This window comes from Cygnus olor, chromosome 22 (genome assembly GCF_009769625.2).
Source record: "Cygnus olor isolate bCygOlo1 chromosome 22, bCygOlo1.pri.v2, whole genome shotgun sequence".
Taxonomy (NCBI): Eukaryota; Metazoa; Chordata; class Aves; order Anseriformes; family Anatidae; genus Cygnus; species Cygnus olor.
This window is the reverse complement of record NC_049190.1, coordinates 2,778,233-2,792,323: the sequence shown is the minus strand read 5'-3', so window position 1 is coordinate 2,792,323 and position 14,091 is coordinate 2,778,233. Positions and strand designations below refer to the sequence as shown.

Below are 14,091 nucleotides of genomic sequence, written 5' to 3'. Positions count from 1 at the left end.
GCAGCCAGCCCCCACCCCGAGCGTCACCGCACGGCCGTGGGGTGTGGGTGGGGGGCGACGAGGTGCTGCTGCCCTCGGGGTTGGGCTCGGGGTGGGCTGGGATGCCGAGGAGGGGGACGCGGAGCACCGCAGCCGCTCGGTGCCCGCCGCCGGGTGGGTTTGGGGTCCCGCTCCCCGCTCCGGAGCATCGTCGGGCTGTCGGTACGCGTGAAACCTCCCCGTAAAACGGAAAGCGCCCGGACCGATGGCGTCGGGGGTGTGGGATCCGAGCACGCCTGGAGGAACTGGGAGGGGTGGGGAGGGAAACGCCGCTTCCAGCCTTCCAGCCTGCTGGGCTCCTGCATGCAGCTTGGCGAGCTTGGCACGGCACGGCCGCATCCCCGTGCTGGGGCAGAGCTCCTGCTCTGACCCCTGCTCTGACGCACCCTTCTCCCCTTTCCCTGCTTTTTCCCTTCCCTGTTCCTTACCCTCATCTTCCCACCCCCCCCCCACCCACCCCACCCAAAAAAAATGGCAATGAGAGCACGGAGGGAGGGCGCGTTTCCGCATGGTTTGACACTGTTCCCCCTTCCATCTGTCTTTTCCTACCCAGAATTTCCCTACACCCCGTCTCCAATCGATGATCGCAAATCCATGGTGCAGCCGAACATCCCCACCCCCGTGATCGGGGGCATAGTGGGAGGCGTCTCGCTGGTCCTGGTGGTGGCCGTGGTGCTTTTTGTGGTACTCCGGCGCCGGCGTCACACCTTCAAGGGTGACTACAGCACAAAGAAGCACGTGTACGGCAACGGCTACAGCAAGGCCGGCATCCCGCAGCATCACCCCCCCATGGCCCAAAACCTGCAGTACCCCGACGACTCGGACGACGAGAAGAAGCCGGGCCCGCTGGGCGGCAGCACCTACGAAGACGAGGACGAGGACGCGGGAGGCGAGCGCAAGCTGGGCGGCCCCAACAAGTACGAGGAGGACGCCAAGCGGCCTTACTTCACGGTGGACGAGGGCGAGGCGCACCCCGAGCCCTACGACGAAAGGACACTCGGCTTCCAGTACGACCCCGAGCAGCTCGACATCGCCGAGAACATGGTGTCGCAGAACGACGGATCCTTCATTTCCAAAAAGGAGTGGTACGTGTAGCTCGCCTCCTGGCTCCAGCCACGCGCCCGCACGCAGACACGCGCCCGCCAGCTCCCCCCGCGTCGCCGCCAAGCCCAGCAGCGGGGCCCCCGCACCCCCCGCACGCGCCCCCCGCACGCCCCCCACGGACTTCGGAGGCTCCGGCGCTGGCGAGCGGGTGGGGGGGGGGGGACATGGGGGTGGGGGGTGGGGGCGCGGGGAAAGCTTTGCTTACGGATCGTTTTTTGTTTTGTTTTTTTTTTTTTTGGGGGGGGGGGGGGGGGAGGCGGGGACGGGCCGGGAGGTGGGAGGTCGGGTAATTATTTCCTCGGTTTTGGTTTTGCCTTTTTAATTTCTCTCGACGACTTTTTCGTCCCCTTCTGTGGTGTTTGTATTGGTCGGTGGCGTAGGTGTTACTATTTGCTTTAACGACTGGTGCCCAGCCTGTATATTACACTCTGTTCGTGTCTTCATAGCTCAGGGGGCCCTTCGGCCCCGCGTCCCTCCCCGAGGTTTCTCCTCCCACTCCCACACCCCTGAAACACTGGAATTTGTTTGTATGTTGTCGTCTTCTTCTTTGTTTTAACCTGGGGAGGGGGCCAGCCGGGCTGTCCGCAGGACAGAGGCCAGAGAAGCTCGTGGCGAAGGGAACGGAGGGGCCATTGTTGGGTGGAAGGACTTTTCTTCCTGAGCACGTTGTTCCCAGCGGGGTCTGGGTGCTGTTCCCATCGCCCGCTGCGCGCCTGGGGGACCCGCTCCCAGGTTTTAATGACTCAATAAAAGGAAAATGAGGAGAGAAGGGGGAGGAAAGCCCCAAAACAAGCCCCGGGTGCGCGGGCTGATAGCAGGGCAGGGAACCGGAGCTGCCATTTTCCTCCTCCCATTTATCACCTCCTGCCTTTTCATTTTCCGTCTTTGTCGGAGCGTTCTTTTTAAAAGAAAGACGAGGAGTATTTATTGCTGACATATTTTTTTTTCCCCCCCGCGATGGCTCGAAGCAGCGCTGGCCCCTTCTCGCAGCCGCTGCTGCCCCGGCTGCGGGCACGCACCCTGCAGCCTCCAGCCCCGGGCTGCACCCGGGGGGGCAGCGCTCCCACCCTGCCCGCGGTGCTGCAGGGGCTCGGGACAGGCCCCGTGCTTTTATTATACCACTAAGACTTAATTGTCATGTGTTTACACTTGATTTTTTTGTTTTTTTTTCTTTCTCTCTTTCTTTCGGTCAGAGCATGCGGGCGGCTCATAACTCTTCTAGCAGCGGCCCGAGCCCGTAGATACGTTGCTTCGCCTGCGTTGATTGCCACTTTTCCGATATCCTCTCCCTCTGATAAGCAAAGCCTTGGTAGATAGGGCAGGAGGGAGTGAGCCTGGGGTATTGATCTCGTCCTCCTTCCCCCGGGCCCCTGCGTTGGGATGGGGGCTCGGACTGCTGCTATCTCTGCTCCGTGGGTAAATGGGACTCCAGGCTCCCGGGCCCTCTGACACTGACCTTATCCAAATCAGATTCACTGGGTTGGGGATTATCGCTCTTCTTCTTCTTCTTCTTCTTCTTTTTTTTTTTTAATTTTTATTTTATTTGTTTTTTGTTTTGTTTTGTTTTTTAATTTGATGTATAAATAAATCTTTTGTTTGAAAAGAAACCCCCAGTTCTCCGAGCCGTGTTATCACGCACATCTAAAAATAGCAGGACTAATTCTCCTCCTGCCCTACCCGCTGGGTTTTGTTCCCTAGCATCCAGCGGTTATCCTGCTGCAGGAGGGCGGCTGCAGAGCCAGACCCACGCAGATGAGTCAAGGTCAGCTCTCTGATCCAGGCGGCCTCCGGTGCTTTCCTCGGGCGTGCGGCGCTCGGGCCAGGCAGCATCGAGCTCAGGCCGAGCCACCCGCAGTTTGCAGCTCGCTTTTATTGCATTAGCGGTGTACGGGAGTGGGAAATCCGATTGCTGCCCCGGAATCGTGCTGCTGTTCCTGCCAGCCCTGCCTGCTTCCTGGCTGCTGGCAGAACAGCCCCGCGCCGCAGGAAGCGCTGTGTCCGCCTCAACCTTAAGGCTGACCCTTACCAAAACACGGCCGGACCTTCCCCTGTCCCCCCACCGCCAGCAGGAGCACCCCACAACCAAGCAGCCCCCATAGGGGATGAAATCTCTGCCGTCCCTCCGTAACAGATTGCACGGGGCTGTTGCACGCTGCAGGGTCCAGCAGCGATTCTTCCACCTCCTGCAGTGCTCCCAGGAGGGCTGATCCGGCAAACTCGCCTTGCGCTGGCTCCCCAGCATTTCAGAGCCCCAAACTGCTCCCAGTTTGCTGATGCCGTAGTTATTACCCTCGCTTTGAGGTGTCAGTGTGGGGGATGTAGCCTCCTTGGCTTGTCCATTGCCCATCTGGGGGCTCGGGAGAACAGGGGGCTCGGAGGAAGAAGAGGAGATAGCAGGTGGTGCATCGCCAAGGTCCCCTGGTCCTTTCCTCTCCTCCTCGTCCCTGGGCCCTTTGGCATCCCCCCGTTGGTGCACTTGTCCCCAGATGCCACCTCAGGGCAGTGATTTGCTTCTTGCCGCCCCTTGCAAGGTCGGCTAACTGGCCAAAAGACTCTTGGGGTGGTAATTACCAAGTGATTAGCCATTAATCTATAGCAAGGTAGAAGAAGAAAGAAGGGGCGGGGGGGGGAAGCACCACAGATTGATGTTTCATCTGAGAGCTGTTTTGATCCGGTAACAGCCTCACTCCCCCCTCTGGGTTAAATTGCTCAGAGGGGGCCCTTGCAGCTGATTAGAGCAGGGCTTGCCCCAGCTGCAGGATAAAAACCGTCCCTGTCCCCACCTCACACGAGGCTGTGTGCACCAGGGGTCCCACCAGGAGCCCCTCCGGCTTCCCAGGAGGGTCTCAGCTGACCCAAGCCCAAGCCCCCTGCTTCTCCGCTCCCCTGCCACCACAAAGTGCTGAGGAGGTGTAAAACGGCCCCGCTGGGCCCGGCCGAGGGCAGGCGGGAGGCTGGGACCCCCTCCGAGCACATCCCTGTCCTCGCCCACCCATCACCTGCTGCGGGCATGGCATTGCCCTGCCGTGCCTGGGTGCCAGGAGCTGCTGGAAATGTCCCAATTTACGCTGCAGCTCGTTAGCTGAGTTGGCTTCGGGCTTGGAAGGGGTCCCCAGAGAGCACCAGCGCCCTGCTCGGGGACCGGCTGCTGGCGGAGTGCCTCGGAGGCAGGGACAGCTGCCTTACCTCCGCTCGAAGGGATCGATCATCGTGCAGATCCTTTCCCCGGGTTCTTCCCTGTGAAAAGACAACGCAGCGTGGCGCTTCTCCCTCCCCAAACCTCGACCCCGGGGGGCAATTTGGGGCAACGCCGCAGCACCTCCGGAGTCAGCCGGGTGGGCAGGAGAGGTGAGCAGGGAGCTGGGGGCTGCCCCGAGCCCCCCGGGCATCCTGGTGGATGTCACCCAGCTGGACAAGGGCCGAGCCCCAGCTCCTTCCCTCTGTGTGCCCAGGAGCAGGCACATCGGTGTCACAACCCCAAACGATCCTATAGTTTATGTACAGACACCCCAGCTGTTTTCCTGCTGGGGCTTACGTCTAGGATTATTCATTGCAATTCACCCTAGTGATGTTATTTCCCTTATTTAATTACTTTTTTTTTTTTCCCCCCACGGTTGTTAAATCGTTTTCATCCAGTCCAAGGGAAAAAAAAAATAAAACCTGAAGATTTCTTTAGTAAAAAAAAAAAAAAATCAAACTCAAATGGTAGCACCAAATTGATTGCAAAGACACGAGGGACAAAGGGAGCCATTTTCCTGGTGTTGAGTCAAAAAAAAAAAGAAACACAACTGTTCAGCAGAAATCACCGAGGGGTTGAGGGGGAGAGAGAGAGAGAGAGAGACTCAAAAGATTGATCTTCAAGCAATTAGAGAAGGGAATGCAATTAGAAAGGGGGCTGCAGATCTCCTTCGCTGTTTGCCTTTCCCGTACACAAGCACACAACACGCGGATTTGGGCACTTTCAGGCTCAAAGCTCAGAGGGAAAGCCCCCGTGGCCGAGAGGAGGGGAGATGGGTGAGGGCATCGTGCCGGTGGCTGCATGAAGCTGGGGGGGGGGGGGTCCGAAATGGGTCGGGGGTCCCACGAAGAGGAGAAGCAGGGGGGATGCTGGCGGTGAGGGGCTCACGGTGGCACCCGGTGCTGCGGAGCCACGAAATGTGCTTGGGGTGAAGGCAACAGGCATGCGGAGGCGGATCCTCGCTGGCACACCCCGGTGCTGGCCGAGGTGTTCTCGCTGAGGATCTGCTTTGTCTTTCCTTTTGCCTTTTTTATTTTATTTTTTTTTAAACGTGATTCCTTAACTCCGGTGATTTTAATCTCGTTTTCTTCCTCCTCTTGCTGTAATTATCAGTGTGGAATAAAGACTGCAGACAGACAAACAGCCCCAACCCCACTTCTTTTTCTTTTTTTTTTTTTTTATCTGTGTTGTAAGTGCTTTTGTAAAAAATAACAAATAAAAATAATAATAACGTAATGGACTTTTATGATTATTTTTGTTTTTTGTTTTCCATCCTTTGTAATAATTTGTTTGTTTGGGGTCCAGGGGGACATTTTCATGGTTATAATTTGTGTGGGCGGGGTGTTGCATCACCCTTCCTTTTACTTGTACAAAAAACAATAGTGGCTCAGCTGTGGAAAAAAAAAAATGTACTTTTTTATAAATAAAGAATTTTAAAAAAAGAAACACTCGCCTCTTTTTGTGCACCTCTGACCGCGTCGTTCTGCATCCCGTGGCTCGTAGCTGTCAGGAGTGGCGGGGGCAGGAATGGCATCTGCTCCCCAGCATCCCGGGGCTGCTCCCGTGCTCTGCAGCGCTTTGCAGTGGGAATTCCTTGCGGACGAAGGCAGAGGCTTAGGAGATCTCCGAAGCAAGTTTGGACATCTTGTAAGCCTCCCAAAAACAACACCCGAGAAGGTGGACACGGAATGATGGCTTTTGCCATTGAAGTGGGTGGTATTATGAGAAATTCTTGGGCAACGGATTCAAAATAAATAAAAGGAGAGGGATTTTTTCCCTGTTTGTAGTGTAAAAAATAAAAGGAGTTTGTTTTTTTTTTCCTGTTTACAGTGTAAACAGTGAAATTCCTCGTCAAAGGATGCTGCTGAGGCTGAAACTTAGCCCGAGCTGAAAAAGTGACGAGAAAAGCCAATGGAAGAAAAATCCATCAAAGGCTATTAAACTGGTGACAGTCGCTAGCTTGGGAAGTTGTTAAGCTGCTGCTAGCCCTGGCGGATGGGTGGGCTGTGGCAGAAGTGTCAGAGCACCCCGGGGCTCTCCTGCGCCTTCTCCAGGCACGTGCAAGGAGCCGCTGGCAGGGCCGGGACACCGGCCTGGGACATTTGGGCTAAGGTTGTAGGATGCGCCTGCAGCATAGCGCTTGGCTCCCGTGGTGATCGGGCACCAAAACCATGCAAAAGCTGTAGGGATGCCCGGGGTCCTTCGGGAGGAAAGATCAGTCAGGTCGCTGGTTTGCCTTTCTCTTTTCGGCCAGCTTCGTCGCTGTGAGCGCACGCTGCAAAGGCAGCCTCGTTCCCAACGATCAAGGCAGACAGCCCTGCGAGTCCCGGGGTTTTGCAAGGGAGTGAGAGACAAAGGAAGCAAGAGATCAGAGAAAATGTGCACGTTCTTCCTTGCGCTGATACCAGCAGGAGCTTTGCCATGCCTCTGGCCTGGAGAAGGCTCCCAGGGAAAGCATCCTGGTGCCCGACTGCAGCACGTGGCTCACTGCTGGAGGCATGAACCAAAACCCAGCACTCCCTGCCACTGGGGGAGAGGACGGGGGATCCTGAGCCACGTCTGGGCCTGACCTGGTCTCCTCCGTGACGGGATCAGCTGGACGGAGAGGGAAGGGTTGGGGTTAGGCACCAAGGAGAGGTTTGGTGCAGCCCGTGGGCTCCCCGTCTGCAGGCACAGCAGCCGGGGTCGCTGGTGGATGGATGGGTGGATGGATGGGTGGATGGATGGGTGGATGGATGGGTGGGTGGAGGCTCTGTGTGCACCTGGCAGGCAGCTCCCCGGAGCCCTGCCCTTGAGCATCGCCCCCAAATGTGAAGGGGGAAAAGCCAGGAAGGCTTGTCATCAGGCTGTGGCATGGCCGAGGGAGTTGTGACCGCTGTCCAGGCTGGATCTGTGTGTTCCTGTAATTACCGCCCTTGTTTTCCCCTTTCTGCCAGCCCCTCCCAAGAAGGACAGACGTTGGAAGCGTAGTTTTGCTTCAGCTGCAGCCGCTTGGGTCAGGAGCCCCAGGAGGGGAGCATCCCACAGGGCTGGAGCCCCCGCAGCTGGCCCAGCCCCATCAGCCAAGTCTGGGGTGGGGGTAAAAGGGGAGGAAGAAAAGGAGTACTGGGGAGCTGGGGGTCGAGGATGGTAAAAGGGAGAAGAGGAGGCGCTGGCTGTGCCCATGGTCCTGCTGGGATGAGCCCCTGGGAAATGCCGCGCTGATTTCCCAGGCCGTGCCTTAGAGTTAAGCGATGATGGATAAAACCCATGGCAGGGGGCCTCTTCTGGGCAGCTCAGGTTGCAGAGCGCTGAGCGCGGCGGGAGCTGACTCCCCTGGAGCACCCCCAGGTCTCGTGTTTCTCTGGAACAAAACAGGATCACGTTGGGGGCAGGAAACGCCAGCAGTGCATGCAGCAAAGGTGGCAGCGTGGCTCGGATCTCTTCTCACAGCCACAGCTCTGCAGGCGAGCGCTGCTGGCCACGAAGGCAACTTCAGAGGCTGGTCAATGAGCAGAGCAGCAGGGAGGCAGTGGAGGAGCGAGGTCAGGGTGGCGGGGGATGAACAAGGGGATCGTGTTTGTCCTGGCACCAGAGAGCCAGTGAGATGCAAGCAGCAGGAGACGTACCTGCCTGGAGCTGGTTGTGCACGGGGTGCAGGGCACAAATATCCATGATGAAGGTACAGAGCCAGGCTCCCCGTTGGTGTAAGCACACCCAACTTTTCTGACTGCGACGGAGTTATGCTCATTTCCACCCACGCAGGTAAACGTAGCCTAAGCAGGATTTGTAGTGCGTGAGAGTGAGACACAGCCCCGCGTAATCAGGGAACTACCAGGCAACCTCCCCGACACCCCTGGGCACCGGCACCTGGGAGTGTCCCTTCTTGCAGGGACTGAAGCCTTGCACACCGCTTACAACCAGGTGGATCTCCCAGGGACCCACTTCTGTGGCTGCAAGGGCCAGAGGTTCCCAATTCCCTGCAAGGTGAGAGGTTCAAGGCAGAGCACTCAAGGTCACACATCCCTCCGAGTCCCCTACAGCTGGTGCCCAAAAAGTCGAACCGAGAGAACCTCGCTGCTTCAGAGCAGAGCTGGGTGAATTACTTGTAGTAACAAATATGTCTGATTAATTTTTTTTCCCCATGTTTTCAGATTATTTGCGAACTTGAGTCTGATTTGTATGAACGTATTTGTTGGAGGAAATTGCTTTATGCAAATGTATTCCAGCTGGGGGACCTGTGACACCGAGAAGTGCTGTTGAGCCTCAGATGCCCTCCGTGGTGCCTGGCAGAAGGCGAAGGGGGGCTGCTCACTCCTCCTCCGAACAAGGCATTTCACAGCCTTCCCGGACGTGTTTGGATGCAGGCTCCCTCTTATATAGTGTTTGCAGAACAAGGATCAGCCTGTAAAATATCAACGGGTGTTGCACTCCTAAAATTTTACATACTAGCTCGCAGAAAGAAGAGAACCAGGCGTGGCTGCGCAAGCAAAGCAGGGGCACTGCACTGTGAATGTGTACGTGATTTAAATGTGCATGGAAAAGGTTGCATTGGCCCCAGGGGGAACTGAAAGGTCCTAATTTAGGGATACTGGTCTTCCCCTTTGCAGAAAACCCTGCCCTGTGGCTTGCTGGGGGGCTCAGGAGGAGCACTTCTGTGCTGGCAAAATCCCTGGAAATGAACATGGACCAAATCCTAGTGGATTGAGGGCAGGACCCCCTGTGCATCTGGGAGGGTAAAGGCTTTCTCTCGATCATTCACGCCTGTTCACCAAGCCTTTTTCTAGCCTAGCGCCCGAGTGCTGGCTACATCTGGGGCTATGCAAAGCAGATTTTTCTCCATCCATCGCGAGCCCCACGGAGAGAGGTGCCTGAACGTTTCTATTTCTCCCTTATCTCTCGGCTCCTCTCAAGCTCCTGCCAGCCTGTTTACCTCACAGTTTTGAAAAGAAAATTGCCAGCTTCACACCTGTCAGGTTTAACTGATTGCCTGTCGCTTGGAGGGAGGGAGCCCATCCGTATGGCCCTGGCCTCACAGGCTCGGCTCGCCAGGGGAAACATCTCCATCCCTCGAGGAACGAAATGCTTCATTTCCCATCTCCCGGCCTCATTTCATTGTCCTGCTGTAGCTCCCAGCCCTTTCAATTACCGCTTTACAACAATAATGAACAGGAGCTTTCCGCTGGCACGCAGCTTTGTCCACCCAAGGAGCTGGAACACATCCTCCGAGGTCCGCGATCTCCCCACTGTGCAAAAAGTGCCCTTGCCCGGCGGCGATGCAGAGAAGTGATGTGATTTCGGCAAAAGTGTGGAGGGAACCAGGGACAAGGCTCGGGGAGGAGCTCAGAAGAGCTAAATCCTTACCTTCTGCCTGTCGAATCTATACAAATACACATTATTGCCATCCCCAGCAGGTGCCTTGCCATGGGTCCGGTGCATCTCCCTTCCCTTTTCCGCTCCAGAACGGAGGAGATTTAATCCCGGCTGCGCCTCCCTAGCAGCTTAGCCAAGGAGGAGGTGGGAGAAGGAGCAGGGAGCAGGGGCACCCAGCCCAGCTGCTGCCAGCTGTGCGAGGGCCCTGGCTGCTGGATGAATGCTGCAGCTGTCTGGGATTACCGATGGATGCCGGAGTGGGAATGCCGAGTCTGAACAGCTCGAGTAAACACTGCCGAGCAGTCCAGAAATAATGGCGTGGGGGCTTTATAATAGGAAGGAATCGTAATTAAATAGAAATTAGTTACTTAAATGGTCACTTCCTGGGGTTTCGTTGATGTCCGATTAACTTAACTTTTAATTTGCATAAGCAATAAATGTTTAATTATGTTATTAATATATTTGAGTTGAGGAGCTTATGGGGTTTTATAATTGGCATTTAACTAGATAGTTCCAGCATATTAACTGATGTTTTATAGCTCCACGCGAGGTTTCCCAATTATAACTGACCTAAAAATTTGCTTGGAGGACCTGCCTTGGAAGTGTTACCTGAGCAACAGGAGAGGAGCAGGCACGGAGCAGCTCTGCACCCTCCACGACAGCCTCAGGACCCCTCTCCCCTCCCCAGGGTGGCTTTTCCTTGAGGCTCGCCACCTTCCCTGTGTCGGAGAGGAGGTCACGTCCTCGCTCTCAGCATTCAGCTGACTGCCGAGCCAAAAAGGCTGACAAACGGCAAGGGATTAGGGTGGGGAGAAGGAGATTTTGGGATGGGGAAGGCTCGTCTCGGGTGGTTACGGCGTGACCCTGGGGCTGTGCTCTGGCAGCCCCTGGGGCTCTGTGTGCAGCTCCCAGCCCTCGCTTGCTGCCTGCTCCACGTTGCCACCAGTTTATTTCTTGCAGGGAGGTGTTAAATAACTCCCCTTAAGGTCTATTTGCGGTAGACTTATTGGGAAGCTAGACTCAATTATTTTCTCTTTTTTTCTCTTCTGTGTGCTCTTCCTTTTAAAAATAAGGGTAAGGATGCAGATGCAGGGTACTGTAGCCGTACAATTATAATTGTGATTGTATTACAGCACCCTGCATCCATTACAGCCTTTATGTACCAACCTCTGCCTCACCCAGGACTGCTGAGGCACCAGGTGGCGATTATCTGCCCACACCTGATGAAAGCACCGAGCTGGATCAGGCCCACCACTCCTCCCCGCATTACCCTGGGCAGAAACGTGTCCACCGCCGGCGATTCCCTCCTGGCAGCTCCTCCTGAGACCTGTCAGTTAGTCACTCTTAATCTGTTTTCTGTTCCATCTCTATGCTTACTTTGATGAGATGACTGGTTTAGTGGGCAAAAAAATGACATTGTGTTTGACTGACAAGACCTATTTCCATGAACCGTGTAGACTGGCATTGATTATATTCCTGCCTTTTAATTCTTTATTAACTGGAGCCCTTGTTAGCTTTTTCTTTGATGCCAGCAAATCAGCCTACAGGTTTCAGGTCATTCTCTGTGCCCTCTTCCAGTCTGCCAGAATTAACCTTCTAGAATTTAACTGGTCCAATGTATTTAAAAACAGAACGAACTAACAGAGGTGAGATAGGGGGCCTTTTGGCTAAGTTTCCAACATATTTGCTTATAATAAGTGGAGTATCCTAAGAGATGCTGTCCAACAATTGCTTGGTTCTGCCATCTCCTAACATGCAGAAATTATTTTGTCATCTCAAAAGCCACAAACAAATTTCTGTTTCTCTCCCGAGACAGATCATGAACAGTTATTCAAATCTTCTGCCTTTTCTGAACGATCACTGCCCTCTTGACCATCTCCATCTGGTAAAGTGCCTATATAGCACTGCAAATTTTTTTTCCCCCTGTTGCATTCCCCAGGGTGACCTTAGCTTTTGTATCAACAGCTTCACAGCTTCTCGTTCGTACTCGCTGGTCTCTCTTTTTCCAGCTTTTCTGTTTGATCTGCATTGGAGGTGGGGGAAGCTCCCCATGTGGAAGCTAACACATACCCAGCTGGATAAGGTTACGTGGATAAATATTGGTGGCTGCACGCTAAGGCAGAGACTGTCCTGCAGGGCTTGTGAGATGTTTGAGAAGCTGGGAGGCAACCTTTGTTGGGAGTCTTTTCCTTCCCGTGAGCAGGAGACAGAAAAGCAAGAAAAGGGCCAGGAAAACAATGCCTGGGCTGCCTTTTGTGAGAGCTGTGTCCCTGTTCCTCTTTCCCATTTGCACAACTCTTTGCTTTTGGCCTTGTGACAGAGAAGCAGAGCAGTTTCCCTCATGTCACGCACACCTTGTGCCCGCACCCAGCCCCAAGCAGCCTCGAGCTGATGCCAGCAGGGAGCTGAGCTCATCCCTTGGGGACATCCAGGATGCAGCAGTCCTGGGGTGCAAGCACCCTGCGGGCAAAACCAGGTAAAAGTGGCCCAGGACCTGTGGCCGAGCAGAGTGAGATGTTCTCAGGAGTGATGCTGAAGATTGCTGAGCAAATTAACTCTATTAACGCAGAGTCCGAGCTGCAGTCCCTGTGCCATCTATCTGACACAGTTCATCTGGTGGCTGCTTGTAATAGCATGACCTTAATGGGCTCATCAAGGAAGCGAGGCTGTATCTCTGGCTACACATGGACTTGAGACCTGCTGCTCTCTGGGCGGCTAGAGCTAGCTGCCGAATCAAGGGAGACACACTGTGGTGTAAGGGGAATTGGGATCCGGCCCCTTCCTTCCTCCTGGAGAGGCAATTTCAAGTGTCATCACCTCCTCGAGACTGTACAGCAGAAGAAATAAATTACAAAAGGGATTTGATTGTTCATTACTCTTCTGAGCTGCAAGGAAATGAAGCAGAACTAAAATTAAGGGTTGGGAGGCAGAGGAAACATCAGATAACCCGGGGCTCATCAGCCCTCAGCCCAGGCTGGGCACTCTCCATGTAACTGCACCGAGACGCAATGCCCTGGGAAGCCGGGCGGTCTGTGGTGTCGGCAGCAGAGAGGGCAGAGTTGGAGACAGCAGAAACAAGGTCCCCCTCTTTGCTAGAGCCACCAAGTGCCACCGAGAGAGAGGGACATCACAGAGTCTGGAGGTAACACGGGCAGATCCTGGCTGGGATGCAGCATGTGCGTGCAGAGGGGCGCTGCCGCTGCTGCAAATAAGCGGCTGCTGTCGCATCCTCTGGACTCGTGGCTCTTCCTGCTGAGCTCTGTCCTTCCACAAAGCAAAGAGCTTCCTTCCTGAGCTGTCAGAGCACATTTCCAGGTGCTGTTTGACAGCTGCCACGCTTTGCTCCAGAAGCAGGAGAAAAGCCAGCGCAGTGAGAGGAACCTGCAGGGCATCTCCCACCACAACGCGCCCCACCTCTGCTGGATCCCATGGGGTTAACGGGCTGCTCCTCCTGCTCTAATCCAACATCCTCCCCATTAGTGGCTAGGAGGAGGCTCGGGAGGCATGCGAGGGAAGGTCAGCAGGGGTTAAGGCCGCATTCCAGACATGCTTTTGCTGCCAGCAGCTACTTAACCAGGGGTGGCTCTGCGCTTCCCATGCAGGAGAGGAAAGGGAGGGAGCTGGTGGTTATGGGACAGGGCTGAGCTGCCCCCACCCGTGGTGAATGGCAAAGAGATTGCCTGTGCAGGAATGTGTGTGAAATCCCTGATAAAACCCAGCTTGTCCATGTGTCTGCTTGCAGCTGGGCACGCTGCTCAAAGCGGCACCCCGCGGAGGGCTGGCTCGGCCGCCGCTCTGCCAGGGTCTTCCCCAAACCACATCTGAGATGAACGAGTGGTTTGCAGAGGTTTTAATTACTGGTCGGGCTAGTAAAAATTACAGAGGGGAATGAAATGGGCAGGGACTTTAAAGGGATGTCACGATTAGTGCCCAGACAGCGGGGTACCCGTGTCCCCGCATGCTCTCAGGATACCCAGCCCCCCCGGTTCCCAGCAGAGCAATTGGAGGGGGATGCACCAGGTCACTTGCAGAGGGGTCTGGGTGCACCTCCAGGTCCTCAGGGGATATAAAACCAGAAAAATCTTCTCCTGTGGCCAGAGAGGTCCTGAGCTCCTTCAGTGGCTGGTTGAGTATCCGGGGAGGGCTGCTGGATCCGCTCTGCTCTTGCTATGCCTTTGTCACCAAGTGAAGCCATGAGACTCCTCCTGCTCCGAAATCCCTGCCAGCAACCTTAGCTAACCAAACTGCTCCTCTTTTCCCCAGGCTGAGGTCTGCCTCCCCCAGTTTCTCCCAGTTTAGGTCATCAGGTGAGCACCCGGTAACAGAGCTGCTTCTGGATCCTGCAGGATTTGAGTTGC

At 55.2% G+C, this 14,091-nt stretch overlaps 1 protein-coding gene across 3 annotated transcripts in view; it reads left to right on the top strand.

Moving 5' to 3' along the window:
• The window catches only part of NECTIN1 (nectin cell adhesion molecule 1), an 88,069-nt gene that overhangs the window by 53,833 nt on the left and 20,145 nt on the right, over window positions 1-14,091 (top strand). The window contains exon 6 of one of the 3 annotated variants that reach the window (XM_040534273.1): window positions 593-5,827. The exons of the other annotated variants lie outside the window; for them this stretch is intronic. Within the exon in view, the coding sequence (XP_040390207.1) occupies window positions 593-1,134 (542 nt within the window). The 3' untranslated portion in view covers window positions 1,135-5,827. Of the gene's footprint in view, window positions 1-592; window positions 5,828-14,091 lie in introns of those variants that run through there. 3 annotated transcript variants of the gene reach the window in all.